At 38.9% G+C, this 16,301-nt stretch overlaps 2 protein-coding genes across 2 annotated transcripts; one reads left to right on the forward strand and one right to left on the reverse strand.

Moving 5' to 3' along the window:
• Positions 1-932: 932 nt before the first annotated feature.
• Positions 933-2,264, forward strand: LOC145608810 (protein SAR DEFICIENT 4-like). The gene has a single exon (XM_081664405.1). The coding sequence runs from the start codon at positions 1,060-1,062 to the stop codon at positions 2,077-2,079; it is 1,020 nt and encodes a 339-aa protein (XP_081520531.1). The 5' UTR covers positions 933-1,059; the 3' UTR covers positions 2,080-2,264.
• A 108-nt stretch (positions 2,265-2,372) lies between these two features.
• On the reverse strand, positions 2,373-15,405 carry LOC145609005 (uncharacterized). The gene is made up of 14 exons (XM_081664583.1): positions 15,284-15,405; positions 14,355-14,491; positions 13,841-14,010; positions 13,555-13,701; positions 13,412-13,463; positions 11,222-11,396; positions 10,834-10,916; positions 5,006-5,218; positions 4,685-4,801; positions 4,235-4,391; positions 3,520-3,627; positions 3,349-3,414; positions 3,032-3,267; positions 2,373-2,953 (listed from the first exon to the last, which is right to left on the reverse strand). Exons 1-14 carry the CDS (start codon positions 15,336-15,338, stop codon positions 2,864-2,866), a joined length of 1,806 nt encoding a protein of 601 aa, XP_081520709.1. The 5' UTR covers positions 15,339-15,405; the 3' UTR covers positions 2,373-2,863.
• Positions 15,406-16,301: the final 896 nt, after the last annotated feature.

Genomic DNA, 16,301 nt, shown 5'->3' on the forward strand with positions numbered 1-16,301 from the left:
AATGCCGATGAAATTCCACTGCGAAAACCCGACGAAATCTGACAAAAACCACCCTAAAATCCCAGAAATCTTACACAATTCTTGAAGTTGAAGAGAGAGAAAGAAGATCTATAAAAATTCAAGGGTTAATGAGATTGAAAGAGGAGAGAGAAAATATGGGGGAAGATGAAGATGAAGATGGGTTTCTTGAATTGAAGATGAAGAGTTGATGAATTAGATTGGGTTGTTAAGGTAAAAATTGGGTGAAAATTAGTGATTAATTAAATTTGATTATAGGTATTAAGTTGTGTTTTAATTTTTTAAATGAGGGTAGAATTGACATTTGACTAGGTTTTTTTTACTAAAAGAGGAAAGAAATTTCTTAGTTGCACATAATAGCAAGCGGACAAAAATAGCAAAAGTTGCACATAATAATAAACGGAGGTAGTACTTGAAATCACATGGCAAGTAGGATATTACATTTCACTATTTCAGGGTAACTTTGAGCTTTCAAAATGGTGTTTCACTCAATTAACTTTAAGATTAAGCTTGATGGATGTTAACAAAAGCTATCAATTTAGCTCTAAAAATATAATTTCATATGTCATGTTATTTCGATATGATTTTGTGTTAAACACTCATATCATACACTATTATACTAAAAATTACTCATATCGTACCTCTAAAATCCATTATTACTACCCTCATAGTCAACAATAACACTTATGTCTATAAAACTAACAACTACTACAACAACTAATTTTGCCGAACATGTTTATAATGTAAATTTTTATAACCTGCAAGTGCTCAAGAATTTGGAATCATCAAACTTAGGCTTTGACACCAGTGAATGAAAGTACTCAATAATTTCCAAAGCTTCTCACTGAAATTTGTGAAATTTCTAACTTCCTTTAAACCAATTTCTCTGAAGTTTCAAATGCAATATTCTCATTCTCCCTTTCTCCTTGTCCTTGGGAACCTTATAATACTCCGCTAACCCCTTACCCCTTACCCCATATGCCTACACACATTTAAAATCAACAATTTATTCCTCCCTCTCCTGTCTGTAGTCTCTACGCCATGGCAACACCTGCCGCCGCCGCTGCTGCCGCCGTAACCGCCCCAATATTCATCCCAACCACCACTCTCCGATCAATCCTGACCCACAAAACCTTAGTGAGCCACTTCCAAACCACCCTCCCAAACGCCTCTCTTTCTCTCTCTACCCCACCTCGCCATTCTCTCTCTACATCCCCAAATTCCACTCTTCTCCTCATGCCCTCTTTCTCAACCTCTTCTTCTCTCCCTTACATTGGGGTCAAACTTGTAACTTCCCACCCTCAAAACTCTTCCCTCAATTTACCCGGAATTCATGCTTGCTATACCCTTTTCAGCTCCATCACTGGCCAAACCCTAGCTCTATTTGATGCCACTGAGCTAACCCTTTTCAGAACTTCCTCAATTTCAGCCTTAGCATCTTCTTATTTGTCAAGAAATGATGCCCATGTTCTTGTTATGGTTGGTTCTGGTAATTTGTCACCCCATTTGATCACTGCCCATTTGGGTGTTAGGCCTAGCATCAAGAGGGTGATCATTTGGAATCGAACGCCCGAGAAGGCGGCCGCATTGGCGGATAGGTTGAGGGGGGAGAAAGGGTTTGAAGGGGTGAGTTTTGAGAGTAATGGGTGCTTGGAGGAGGTGGTTGGGTTGGGTGATATTGTGAGTTGCGCCACGAATTCAGAGAGAGAGTTGGTGAGGGGATTGGAGTTGAAGGAAGGAGCTCATCTTGATCTTGTTGGGTCGTTTAAGCCAACAATGAAGGAGTGTGACGACGAGGCAATAAGGAGGGGGAGAGTGTTTGTTGACAATGAGGTTGCATTAGAGGAAGCTGGGGAATTGGTGGGTGCTTTTGAGAGAGAGGTGATAACTAGGGATGATATTTGTGGGACTTTGGTGGAATTGATTAAAGGTGATAAGCTTGGGAGAAAAAATGACAAGGAGATTACTGTGTTTAAATCTGTTGGTTCTGGTGTGGTTGATGTTCTGACTGCTCAACTGGTTTATGAAACTGTCAAATCAGATCAGATTGCTCAGCAATAATTGGTTTATGATGATGCTATATTGTACTAATGAATCTTAGGGAAAAATAATGTACCTGATTTTATGCAGTTAGTTGAGACTAGCAGTATGAATGTCATGTATCAAATACAAAACCTTGTAAATATAATGGAAGAATAAAGGTTGATTCAGTATGAAATATATGAAACTATTTGTGGTTTTTTGTACTTGAAAATCTATTGCATGCAAAATGCACAATCTTCTTGAACTTGAAATAATCTTTCAACAATTTATTTCATAATATACATCAAACAGGAGTAAATCACAGCGTTTGGTTACAGATCAGGGAAAACTTACTGCAATACATCGCATACCAGAGGATATACTATTAGACTAATGTTCTGTTACTTAAGGTCTCCTACATGCTAAATATACAGGGATAAGGGACATCTACAATCTGCAAAAGCTTCAACTTCAATTACAAGAGGACATTTTGACTCTGCAGCTCCTTTGTCCATCCATCCCAAATTTGTCTTCACCCATTATATCTTGGGGTTTATATATTTTTCTTCACAATTCCAGTTACCTGATTTTCCCATTTCTCTCTCCATCCCAATGATCTTTTGTTCTCTATCTCGAACTATTTTGTTCTACTTCTGACTATTAATTCGTAGACTTCATGACAATCCTGAGATTGAAAATGAATTTAGGGCCAAAGGAGTAAGAATTACCTTGTTTCTGAGGAACACACATCAACGGTGAGCATTGGGCACTTAATCTTTGCAAGAGGACAAGGCCTGGTAATATCTAGAAATGCAACAGATTATCATTGCTTTAACATTGCGCAATTTAATTCAGCCTGAAATGCAGTCCTCTCAACTTCCATCCACCAGTCGTCATCTTCATTATCATTATCCTTCAACACAAAGAGGAGAGATTTTGAACCAACCAGAGAAAGATAGTTTGCAGTAGCGACCAAATGTTACGAAGGCACAGATAAACTAACCGTGGTACTGATAAACAAATCTCCCATAGTTTCAACATTGTCAGCAGCTTTCACTGCTTCAAGCCACCAACTCTCATCATTATCTCCGTCTATCACGCTTTCATGACCACCAAGAAATATGTGTTCCTTATTATTATCAGAGCCATCAATAACTCCTGTGTTTTCTAAACTGGGAATTTCAGGGATTAAATCAAGTGGAATGGGACGGGAGGGAGATCGATAGCCTGGTCCAAACAGAAAGTTAGCAAGAAGTGACTGCAACTGCAGGGATTAACTCATAAGTTCTCAAATGCAATGGGACAAACCTTGGCAGTCAGGATCATAACATTTCTGATAGTAAAGAGCCCACTGTAGGTCTGCCACATACATAACTAGAGGACAAATAAATTAGTACATTATGTGGACTTGGATAATAAGCAGGATTTGTGAATTATATTTTTGAGGGTAAAAAGTGAGATAGGACAATGCTAACATACCATGATTGCTTTTGTGTTCTCGACCAATCCGTCCACAGTATCTGCTCTTTGACATACTGTAGACCAACAAACCGTACTCAGAAAACCAATACCAGCTTCGGATCTTTCCTGGAATTTGGGGTCATCACAATCAACAATCAAAATTCTAATCAATAAACCAGTAAAATGATGAAGGAAACCTTTAAAAATCTATGAAACCATTACAATGCAAAAAGAAAAGGCTGAAGAGGCTGCAAGTGGAACTGATTAGGCTTAACCTTATGGTGTCAACTGTTTTCAGGAAGACTTGTACACCAAAGAAATAAGATGCTCCCATCAATATGCATCAAGAGCTACCTTTTCTTTTTTTTTTTTTTAAAAAAAACAGAGGTACCTAAACATAATGTTTTCTTTAGCTGTCTTTTCTCTTTTAATATACTTCCTCCGTTAATGGTTATTTGCAACAAAGGAATATTTTATGTCTCACAAATAATACCCCTTTGTTGCAAATAACCATTAACGGAGGAAGTAAACATTCTGTTCAGTCAGAGTGAATAAATTTGGAAGATACTAGTAGAAAGATACTATTTGCAGTTCCCCAGGATTACAACTATTGAACAAATTTCTGTGAAGAAAAAAACTTACTGACAAAACCAGACAATTACAGGTTACAACCTTGTAGAGATCACTTCACCTAGTCTATCCTGAAAAAACAGCTCCTAAATATTATACATACCAGTCACTGCTCCAAAAGAAGCAATAGATTCTATGAATGCATCCAGGGCAGGAAATGGAGAAGCTCCCATTAGGTAAGTTCTCGAGACATCATTTCTACAAGCATTAGATGTGAATTCTTGAAGCTCACTCAAAGGTCTCCTACTAGTAATATTAACCTGCATAAATCAAGCAATATATTATTTCTCAATCAAAGAAGAAAATAAATATTTGAAGTATAAAAAAATCAAACAACGAAAGTTAGAATGACATAGAGCAACATGATGTCATGAGCTCATGATTTTAAGGCTATGAAAGAATCCTCAAGATCGAAAAAAAATAAACAGTCCAACAAAGATATATATATCTAAAATAAATAATGGCATTTTGAGGAGGGGGGGGGGGGGGGGGGGGGGGTTATCAATATGGTTGGTAAAGAAGAGTAAACTATTAAAACTAAGCTAAATATTACCTCGGTATCAAACTGCAGAGTTTTGATACAGTCCAACTCCATTTTGCACACTAAAAGCTTTTCACAATCATCATCTATATTGCAGATCAAAGATGCCATGAAAACGTCTTCTTCACACTGTAAACCAAACACATCATGTTTAGATAAAATTAGAAAAAAGCCTCCTCAGAATAAAACAACTAATAAGAATGAATATATGAATGGGCACATAAGCAACATGGATAAATTTTTCCAGCTCATCAATAAATGTAAATAGCAGTAATTGCTTAGGCTAAACAAAAAAACTTCCAATGAGGACAAAGATACAGAAAGGTCTCATACCATGCCCTTACACTTGAATCGTCCAGTAGGCAGAAGCACAGAAGTCTTCCCAGCTTTTGATGATAGAGCTAAGCGGAAACAACGATTTCTTGAATATACAGCATTATCCACAAACAGTTGCATTGAAGGTGCTGCAGAGCTAGATTCTTTCGAAATAAAGAGTTGATGAAATCTCCCATCCTTTTCCTTTGCTTTATGAATTCTTGAGAACAACTGATATTGACAGAAAAGGGTGGATGATGTTTAGGGAGATACACAATACAAGAGAGAACATGGTGTGTGCTAGGACCTGGATCAGAACAGAGCACACACCAAGCACACAGAAAACAATAGAAACAGAAATGGGTATGTTGTATTGATAATTCAGGGAAAATTAACCAATACAGCTCCTCCTTCTTTTGAGAGGAAGGAATCTCTCCAACAAACTAACTCAATCAGAATATTTTTTGCATACCTCCTCTATTACAAAAACTCCTATATATAATCAAATACTCAGCATCTAGCCTCTTCTTACAGCTAAGAATAACAAACTTATTCTCATAATTACTAAAGTACCCTGAAACCTCATAACAAACTTCCTAACAGAATTTCCCACTCTTCCTCAAGTTGCTGGAATCTTCTTCTTGGGCTTCCTTCGAGCATATGTGATTAAAGGCCTAGGCTGACCCCTTGCAATACCCCCTTCCCAAACATGCACCTTGTCCTCAAGGTGGAAAGAGGGAAACCTGTCATCTATCTCAGAGAATTGCTCCCAAGTAGCCTCAAACTCTTGCAACCCTTTCCATTTGATTAAAACTTCAACAGCCTGCTGAGAAGACCTCACCCCCAACACTGCTTCAGGTTCAACATCAAGGACTAAGTCAGAATTAAGCTGAGAGGGAAGCTGGGTGGGTAGGTGTCCTATTCCTATGGCCTTTTTGAGTTGTGAAATGTGAAAAACAGGATGGATTCTTGCAGAATCAGGCAACTGCAGCCTGTAAGCTACCTGTCCAACCCTTTGCAGAACAGGGTAAGGCCCATAGTACCTCGGGGAAAGCTTCTCATTCTTCCTCTTTGCCAAGGACTGCTGCCTATATGGTTGTAGTTTCAGATACACCAAATCCCCCACTTGAAATTCACCATCTCTTCTACTCTTATCTTCATATTGTTTCATGTAACACTGTGCCTGAACCAAATGATACTTCAATTCATCCAGAATAGCATCCCTTTCCAGCAACTGATCTTCAATAGAAGAGACACAAGTGCTGCCAGGAGTGAAACGCACCAAATGGGGAGGGTCCCTGCCATATAAAGCCTTAAAGGGGGTACAATGTGTGGCTGTGTGGAATGCGGTGTTGTACCAATACTCAGCCCATGGCAACCAGGCTGCCCAACTCTTAGGCTTCCCGTTCACAAAGCATCGAAGATATGATTCCACACCTTTATTAAGGACCTGTGTCTGACCATCTGACTCGGGGTGATAAGTTGTACTTCTCCTCAACTGAGTGCCTTGAAGTTTGAACAACTCAGACCAGAATGCTGAGAAATACCTTGTCTCGATCTGAGACAATCGATGAAGGAATTCCATAAGTCGTACTACTTCTTTCAAAAAACAAAGAGCTACCCCTTGAGCAGTAAATGGATGCTTCAATGGTATGAAATGCCCATATTTTGTGAGACGATCCACCACCACCAAAATTGAGTCCCATCCCCCCGACTTAGGCAATCCCTCCACAAAATCCATGGAAATGTCCTCCCAAACCTTGTCGGGGATAGGTAAAGGTTGAAACAAACCTAAGGGTGAGAGGGTGGAAACCTTGTTCTGCTGACAGACATGGCATTGTTTGACATAGCTTGCCACATCGTGCCTCATACCCAACCAGTACCATTCTGCCGCAAGACGCTGATATGTTTTCAAATCACCAGCATGCCCACCCACAGGTGAGTCATGGTACTCCTTGAGCAAACGAGCAGTGAGGTCTGACTAGCTAGGTACTACAATTCTGCCCTTATATTTCAGCACTCCGTTGTCAAGAGAGAACCATTTCGGAGCTAACTCCCCCTTACTCAATTGAGCAATCAGTTTCTGTAAGCCCATGTCCTTGTCAATGAAGGCTTTGACATATTCCCAGCTTACTCCACAAGATGTCACCAGGGCTGCACACTCTATCTCAGGGCTTTGTTGCCTTGACAAGCCATCGGCCACCTTGTTGGTGGGACCGGGCTTATAGTGTATCTCAAAGGTGTACCCAAGCAACTTGCTCACCCATTTTTGGTAAGCATGACCAACCTCCCGTTGTTCCAATAAAAACCTCAAGCTCTTTTGATCCGTGCGTACAATGAATTGCCTTCCCAATAAATAATGCCTCCACTTCTCTATAGCAAACACGATAGCCATCAACTCCTTCTCATAAATTGGCTTCGCTTGAGCTCTAATTCCCAAAACTTTGCTGAAATAAGCAATGGGGTGAATTCCCTGCAACAATACTGCCCCTAACCCGAACCCTGATGCATCAGATTCGATGATAAAGGGCAGGGAGAAATTTGGCATAGCCAAGATCGGTGCTCTGGTCATCGCCACTTTTAATGCTTCAAATGCTTGAGTAGCCTCGGCAGTCCACCCCCAACTGTCCTTACGTAACTGTTCGGTCAAAGGCCTGGCAATTTCAGCATAACCTTGTATAAATTTTCTATAATAACCCGTGAGGCCTAAGAACCCCCGTAAGTCCTTGAGACTCATAGGCACTGGCCAATTAACCATGGCATGAATTTTTGAGGCATCAACCTCTACACCCGAGGCTGAAATAACATGGCCGAGGTAGGCTACCTTTTCCTTCCCAAAGTCACACTTCTTCAAATTGGCATAGAGGGAGTGCGAAGCCAAAGTTTGCAACACTTGTTGCAAATGGTGGTAGTGATCATCCATAGACTGACTATAGATGAGTATATCATCAAAAAAAACCAAAACGAACTTCCTGAGAAAAGGCCTGAACACCTCGTTCATTAAGGACTGAAAAGTAGTCGGGGCGTTTGTGAGCCCGAAAGGCATTACGAGAAATTTGTAATGACCCTCGTGAGTTCGAAACGCTGTTTTAGGCACATCTTCTTTCTTAACTCGAATCTGATGGTACCCCGACTTGAGGTCTAACTTCGTGAACACCGTAGCACCATAGAGTTCATCAAGTAATTCATCGATCACTGGTATCGGAAATTTGTCAGGGATTGTTTCCTTATTGAGTGCCCTATAATCCACAGAAACGCCATGAACCGTCCTTCTTTTTGACGAGAAGTACAGGGCTAGAAAACGCACTGGAAGAGGGTTGGATTATTCCAGCCTTAAGCATGTCCTGCACCAGCCTCTCAATTTCATCCTTCTGGTTCTGGGGTATCTATAAGGTCGTACACTGATCGGGTTAGTCCCATTGTTCAAGGTGATGGAATGTTCAATGGTCCTAGAGAGAGGTAGGCCTTCTGGAATACTTGCTGAAACTGATCAGTAAGAGGCCTAAGTGCAGCAGGAATTTGGTGTTCTTCTCCCCCCTGTCCTTCCAGCTGGTTAAATTCTAGCAAAAAATCGTGACCCTCTCTCTGTAAAGTCCTCACCATAGCTTTGAGAGAGACACAAGTCCTCTCCAACTGTGGGTCTCCCTTCAATGTCACCATTTCCCCTCCAACCTGGAATTTCAAGGTCCGAGTCTTCCAATTGGAAGCGATGGTTCCCAATTTCTCCAGCCATTTCCAGAGGAAGGATTAAAAAATCCTTAACAATTGTGATCCCTTGAAGGTCTAGCAGAACACCTTTGCTCTCCCCTTCCCCTTGTACTGCTTCCCCTGTTCACAGAGTAACCCCGAAATTCTTCGAATTAGTGATCGGAACCTGTAATTGGAGAGCTGCGGCAGCGGAGAGGAAATTATGTGTAGCTCCTGGGTCCACCATCACTATCACCTTGCCCCCATTGATGGTGCCCAGCATGCGCATGATTTTCGGGTTCGTCAGACTCATAACCGAGCTCAAAGAGACTCCCGGGTTTGAGGGTGGGTGTGTGTTTAAGTTAGGTTCAAGTGGCTGGGGTATAGGTGGAGGTGGTGTGGTGTCAGCGATCTCAACCGCTGAAAACTCACTTTCGTCGCCGTCCTCCTCTTCGTCACCCTCAAAGGTGAGCAAAACGCTCAACTCCCGGGGGCGACAACGATGATTGATATTCCACTTCTCATCGCATCGGAAACATAACCCTTGTTCCCGTTTCTGCTGGACTTCCTTCTCCGACAACCTCCTTATCTCACCGGAGTTTTTGTGGTTGTTATAGGTGGTTCGGGTTGAATTTGGCTAGTGGGTAGTGTTTAGGTACGGGTTTGTGTTTGGGGTGGAATTAATTTGGGTGTGAGTAGCTGGGTTGGGTCGCGAAGTCAGGTAAGGAGTTCTCCACGTGGGTAGGCTATTGTTTGTTTTGGGCCTTGGCCGAGCTTGAGCTTTTCATCAACCCGCATTGAAAGCTCCATGGCCTGATCCAATGTTACTGGATCCAGGATCCGGACCTCGACCCGGATATCTTCCTTCAACCCATTAATGTACTGCCCTTTCGCAATTTCCTCGGGCACACCTTCAATCGGAGCGAGCAATTCGATGAAACGGCGCCGATAATCAGCCACCGTGCCTGTCTAGTGGTGGGCTAGCCACTGTTCATGCAGTGTACCCGTCGCGGTGGTCCTGAATCGCCGGAGTATCAGCTTCTTCAGCGCATCCCACGTGAGCAACGGATGTCTGCGGTGTTCCCATTGATACCAAAGCAGCGCGTCACCTTCAAGCGCGACCACCGCCGCCTCCAACTGGTCCTCTGCGGTGAGTCGATAGAAATGGAAGAATCTCTCAACCCGGAGAATCCAACCATCAGGATTTGTGCCATCAAACAGGGGCAAATCAAGCTTGCGCAACCTCCAGTTCGATTGTCCCCCTTGATCGCCACCCTCTGCAACCGCCAATTGTGGTGGCGCACCAGCAAATGGGTTGTCCCACTGAAATGGTGACCCATTTACTGCAGACGATCGAGGCTCAGAGCGATTCTTCTCCTGGCCCGCAGCAAGCTGAGCGGTGATATCAGCCTTGAATGCCGCCAATGCTGAGGTGATCTCCTGCGCAACACGGGTAGGAACTCCAGCGATTTCCTGCTCCAGCAAATCCAAACGTTGAGCATGGGTTAAACGAGCCATTGTTGCACAGGTGAGATCGTGGTTGCTCTGATACCAAATTGCTAGGACCTGGATCAGAACAGAGCACACACCAAGCACACAGAAAACAATAGAAACAGAAATAGGTATGTTGTATTGATAATTCAGGGAAAATTAACCAATACAGCTCTCCTTCTTTTGAGAGGAAGGAATCTCTCCAACAAACTAACTCAATCAGAATATTTTTTGCACACCTCCTCTATTACAAAAACTCCTATATATAATCAAATACTCAGCATCTAGCTCTTCTTACAGCTAAGAATAACAAACTTATTCTCATAATTACTAAAGTACCCTGAAACCTCATAACAAACTTCCTAACAGAATTTCCCACTCTTCCTCCAGTTGCTGGAATCTTCTTCTTGGGCTTCCTTCGAGCATATGTGATTAAAGGCCTAGGCTGACCCCTTGCAGTGTGCAGATATTTCAATTGAACAAAAGTTATTAGAAGTTTCACACAATTAAATCTTTAAGTAAATAGTAACAAATAGATGTAAGATGGATTACACTGTTCAACTGCTTTGACATATTCCTATTGCTTTCGCGTATATTTTGTCCCTTTCTATATAATGTTTAAATAGGAGTTATCACAGAAATATCCATCATGTACCAACTAGCCATACCTCGGAAACAAAAGCACCAGCATGAGAATTATCCTTGAACGCAGCCTTCGGAATACGTAGCACCAAATGGCGAGAGAATTTAGCTGCCATATGTAACCAATAAACCTAAAGATAAGACTTTTAAGCCCAGATTTATAAAAAAAATCATAAATCAAACTGCATCACTACATGAACCAATTATGCATCAGATTGAACAGACCACACTCTGCTGTTTTTGAAGACTTTTGGAAATGGGAGATATAAATAAACAACAAATATGATAATATACTCTCTTAGCAGCAAGTAATGAAAAGGTAAAATGGTCAAAGATTAAACTTTAGAAAAATCGGTTATGAATAAAGTCCATGTATTCAAATATTCAAATCACTCACCTAAATCAAAGCCCTACCTTCAGTGGAGGAATCGAGTTCTACAACCCAACTTTCTTCTCCTTGTATATGATATTTCTCATATAATGCCTCAAATATGACCAGCAAAAGAAGATCAACCATTTGATTACCATCTCTATCTGTATTCTCCAATCTATTGAACTCTAGATCAAAGTATAGATGACAAGGAAAGCCCTGGAAATAGGAAATAAACCAACAAGATTAGATTTTGTCTCATTTACACAAGAAGTAACAAGTTTGAATAAGGATATACAATTTCAAGTTATATTCCTCTTCATATGCCTCACCCTTTGGGAGGTTGTTGCTTTGTTCCAATATCCAACTCATCATTACAAGATTTAATATGATTTTGAATAATAACCTTTGTAATAGTTTCGTACTTTCCACACTCTATTCCTCATCCGTCCTAAGATAGTATTACATTTTTTAGGATCCTGTTGAAATTTAAAATTTGAAATCCATCTTCCCACTTTCTTGAAAAAAATATTTACTTTGAAATTTGCTGAAACAACCCAAAGATGAGGAAAAGGTTGGGAATAAGAGGGGGAAGGGTTTTTAACACCTTTTACATCCCATATTTCCCTTATTGTGCTTTTTTCAAGGTTTGGGACCGGGACCGAGAATATGGTGATTGACCCCAAAACAGAGTGATTGGGGAACAATTTGGGTTGTTAGTGATTGTTTACATGAGATAAGATATAATACTTACATTACAAATCAACACACATGTGAATAATAACAATGAATAGTCATTATTCTTATCAACCAATACACATGTGAATAATAACAATGAATAGTCACTAATCATGTTTGTAATGTGTTCATTTCCATCACTATTGTCAAATCACATTATGGTTACATCACATCACATCACTATTTTACCCATATTACATCACTTATGTAGCATATTATACTTTTATGACATCATTATTGTCAAGTTATGTCATCTTATGACATCACATCATTAAAAATTTATTTCCATAATGTGACATCATTATAGTCAAGTCATATCACTTCATATATACTTTCATGACATCATTATGGTCAAGTCACATCACTTTAATATACTTATATGACATCATTATAGTCAAGTCAAGTCAAGTCACAACACATCAATATAAATATATGACATCATTATAGTCAAGTCACATCAATACAATATACTTATATGACATCATTATAAATATATGACATCACTATATTTCATGACATCACTATACTTCATGAATTTAAAAATAAAGTCAAAACTCATTCTTGATACTTTATGGACATCTTTATCGGTGTCTTATGGTTTCAAACCTCCTTATATGACCTCAGCAGTTATCCAACACATTCGGTTCATTTTTCGAAAAAATGTCAAAAATTGATCCGAAATCGTGTATTATAGCCTTCAATTTTGGACAATTTTCCACTTATTTTGACCCGGAAATAAAAATTGCCGAGATGCTTACCATGGACCCTAATACACCCTGCGAGTCTATTTGGGTGGGTTCAACAATCTAATATGCCTTAAAACAATCAACTTACCCGTTCGTAACTTGAACCGATTTCATGAACTCAAGCCTACCACGAACATTTATGACAACATTTAATGGTCATATATGGTTCCAAACAGCATTATATGACCCTAAGATATATCCCCTAAGATCTCAAGTCTTTTCGCCGTGGGACCCATAACCTCAAAAATTCCTCAAAAAGAGTGGATTCTTCAATTTTGGAATTTTTTAACATTTTTTCGCCCGGATATAAAATTTGCCGAAATGTTTACCATGGTTCCTAATACTCTTCGGGAGTCCAATTGGGTGGGTGGAACCATCCAATTTGCCTTAAAACGGTTAATTTACCTGTTCGAAACTTGCACCGATTTTGTAGACTCAAGCCTACAACGGACATTTTTGATAGTATATAATGCTCATATATGGTTCCAAACGTCATTATATGACTCTAAAAGTTTCCCCTAGGGTCTCAAGACTTTTCACCACCGGGCTCTGAAACATCAAAAATTCCTAAAAAGTGTGGATAATAGCGTTTAATTTTGGAATTTTTTTATCTTTTTTCGCACGGAAATAAAAATTGCGAGATGTTTAGCTCAACAAATAATCTTGAATAATTCGAAATTATTTCAAACCATAAGTATAAAACCATGAAAGAAACAACTGAACATAGACTATTAAACAGCAGACACTCACCTCTTGAATCACCTCATAATGATGACGTGACTTCGAGTCCATATTCTTGTACCTATATAATGTTGCAGCCTTGCATGATCAACTTTCAGTAAGCAAGACACAAAGCCAGCAAAAAGACAACTAAAATGTTGAGGATAATTTACCTTCTCCAAAATTCTTGATAGGTAGAAACAAGGAATCTTCTTTGACCACTGAAATGATCTTGGTAGCTGAATATGCGAACATTGGCTTGTTCTTTTGCAAATTTTATAGCATCATCCTGCTTCGGAAATGTAGCCCATATTTGCTTCCTGACAAAACATTTAACAATGATTGCAAGAGACACAAGACAGATACACTAGAGTGTATGTAAACAACTACCTGAAAAGTGATCATCACCTCATATGAATGTAAACAATAGTTAAAAAGTCAAAACATTGTACTTCATACCTTAAGTTGGATTTACGTCTTCCAATAAAATCAAGGCGAATTTCACGCAATACTCGGAGTAGGCTGGATGGTCTCTTTGGAGGCACTCCATGTGGTGATCCATAGAACACACCCGGAGAAAGCTGCCTACCGGCAATGAGTTTGTTTGTTTTATTTGTCACTGACACACCCTGAGATATTAAGTGCAGAAAACTAAGCTGCAATGCATCATAAATTCAAATAACTAAAACAATATGAATATTAGCGTTGGAAGATAAGGGAAATGAAGAAAATACAGATGCACTATAACTTTTTTTCTTTTCCAGTAGTTCAGAAGAAACAAGCCAGTAACATAGATATATAACAGATAGAGGACACTGAAAATTGCATATCTGATAATTTTTACACTTGTAACGATTCATCATTTAACAAGATGTTCGGACAGAAATGATCATGAAAGTTACATAATCAAATTTCAGCAACGGGGGTAATAAGCCCACCAAAAAGAACGAGTTGCTAAGAGCACGTGACATACACTTTCTGATTTCCCACATTTATCCACAGTTTTCTTCTCGTTTTGTCTTGCTGAACTTGGTGACTCGTTGCCCTTCAAACTTGAATTCTCTGGCTTCAGTCTACTCACACTTGTTTTCCTCTCTCTAATAGCAGATTCTGTACACAACATTTGTCATTTTGATGGAACTAACTTAGAAACCAATATACAGTTAAAAAAAACATAACATTTAACCTATCAATAACATGTATGGAAATGTTATGCCCAATATCCCAACTAAAATGGTAAATTGGGCATCTCATTTTATCGATCCATTCTTAACAACTTCAAATGACTGAACACTTTCAGAAGGAACCAATAGAGCCCACAATCAATCATTAAACTCCTTCGTAATTGCTAGTTAGGACGAGACACGTTTAAAAAGATAAATTAACATACATGCTTACTAAAAATTGGCACAGAAATTTGAGATTGCCATTAATTAAGTGAACTAGTAAATGCTAACAAATCTTTGAGAAATTTATGACTAAATCGGCCAATATATCAACACAAGAACCCAAAACGGCATTAAAAATTAAAATAAATAAATAAATAAACTCAAACTTGTGTTAAGGGCAAGATAAACAAAATTAGGTTTTCACCTTGATATTCTGGAAAAAATAGGTAATTTCACAAGATTTAAACCTAGCTTAATTACACAAGAAATTCCAAAATCAAACTTCTGGTTCAATTCAAACCCTAACAAATGTAATATCCAAACAAATCCGAACCCTAGAAGAGCAATTAGCAGTATGATCCACTAATTAATACTGAATTTTGGTGGAATTAAGATCAATTGCAGCATAATAGTAACAATATGCTGTAAAACATAATCCAATTTTACGATTAATTAAAAAATGAAGATCAAATAATGACGATTTGCAGTCAAGAGAGAGAAGGGAGAGAATTACCAGGAGGAGTGACGCCACATTTGAAGCATTCAAACAGACGATCGACATCGTCCATGGCAATATTTTCTGCAAATTCAATTTTGAAGAAGCTTTCTTCCTCGGCAATTTTCAATTCCGCGGGATTCTGATGGCCTTCGTAATAAAGTGCAAATGGAACATGTTTTCTTTTATATCCCTTGGCGGGAAACCACTCATTTTGACAAAGGGTGATTGATTTTTGTTAAGACTTAAAGAGTACTTTGGTTGTTACTTGTTACGGAGTACTTACATACATTACTCGTTTGGTTGCAATGGGAATTAACTTTCCATGGTAATTTACAATTCATGAACAATTACTTCCTTCATGAAATTCCTAAAAATTTGCTTAGTTTATTTGGTTGGCATTAGGGAAATTACAATTCCTAGAAAATTTAAATAACCTAAGGGGAGGTGGGTTAGTGAATTTCCACATTATGTGGGAAATTGAAATTCTTATTTCCTCCATTTTGCACTTTTTGGTTAACCAAACAACACACTAATAATGTATTTTCTAGAAATTTTGAGTGCCTAAATAAAATTGGTGCAACCAAACAAGGCCTAAATTGTTTGAATTAATTAGTGATTAATAATTTTATAGGTACGGTCCGTGGGATAATTTTGATGAATCTATATCCACAAAAATCATTCCTAAAGTCAAATTAGGATGAATTTATGTAGTGTTTCTCAATCTTCAATATGACTAACAATGTCAAATAACTTTGAGACATATCACATACGAGTACTAACTACTTGTATGATTGTATCTGAGTAGGAAAAATTGATATATTATTATTAAGGGCGTTAACTAACTGTGCGTTGCAAGGTACAACCAGTTGTATGGTAAAAATTGTTAAATTTCCCTTTAAAATAAATGCAATTTCCAAATTATAAAGATCCATAGCTCCATTATCCAATCTCTAAATAGGGCTAGCTAAATTCCATCACTCCAGTATAATAGACATCACTCTTTCAAAACAAAATTTATATGCAGTAATTAGAG

Source organism: Chenopodium album, chromosome 23, assembly GCF_948465745.1.
Source record: "Chenopodium album chromosome 23, dcCheAlbu1.1, whole genome shotgun sequence".
Lineage (NCBI taxonomy): Eukaryota > Viridiplantae > Streptophyta > Magnoliopsida > Caryophyllales > Amaranthaceae > Chenopodium > Chenopodium album.

Bases quoted from the DNA above. Each gene is read 5' to 3' on its own strand.
- LOC145608810 (XM_081664405.1), top strand. From the start codon at position 1,060: ATGGCAACACCTGCCGCCGCCGCTGCTGCCGCCGTAACCGCCCCAATA.
- LOC145609005 (XM_081664583.1), bottom strand. From the start codon at position 15,338: ATGGACGATGTCGATCGTCTGTTTGAATGCTTCAAATGTGGCGTCACT. The intron at 14,492-15,283 runs GTAATTCTCTCC...TGTTGTGTACAG, and splicing joins ATGTGGCGTCACTCCTCCTG to AATCTGCTATTAGAGAGAGG. The intron at 4,802-5,005 runs GTATGAGACCTT...TTTGGTTTACAG, and splicing joins GATTCAAGTGTAAGGGCATG to TGTGAAGAAGACGTTTTCAT.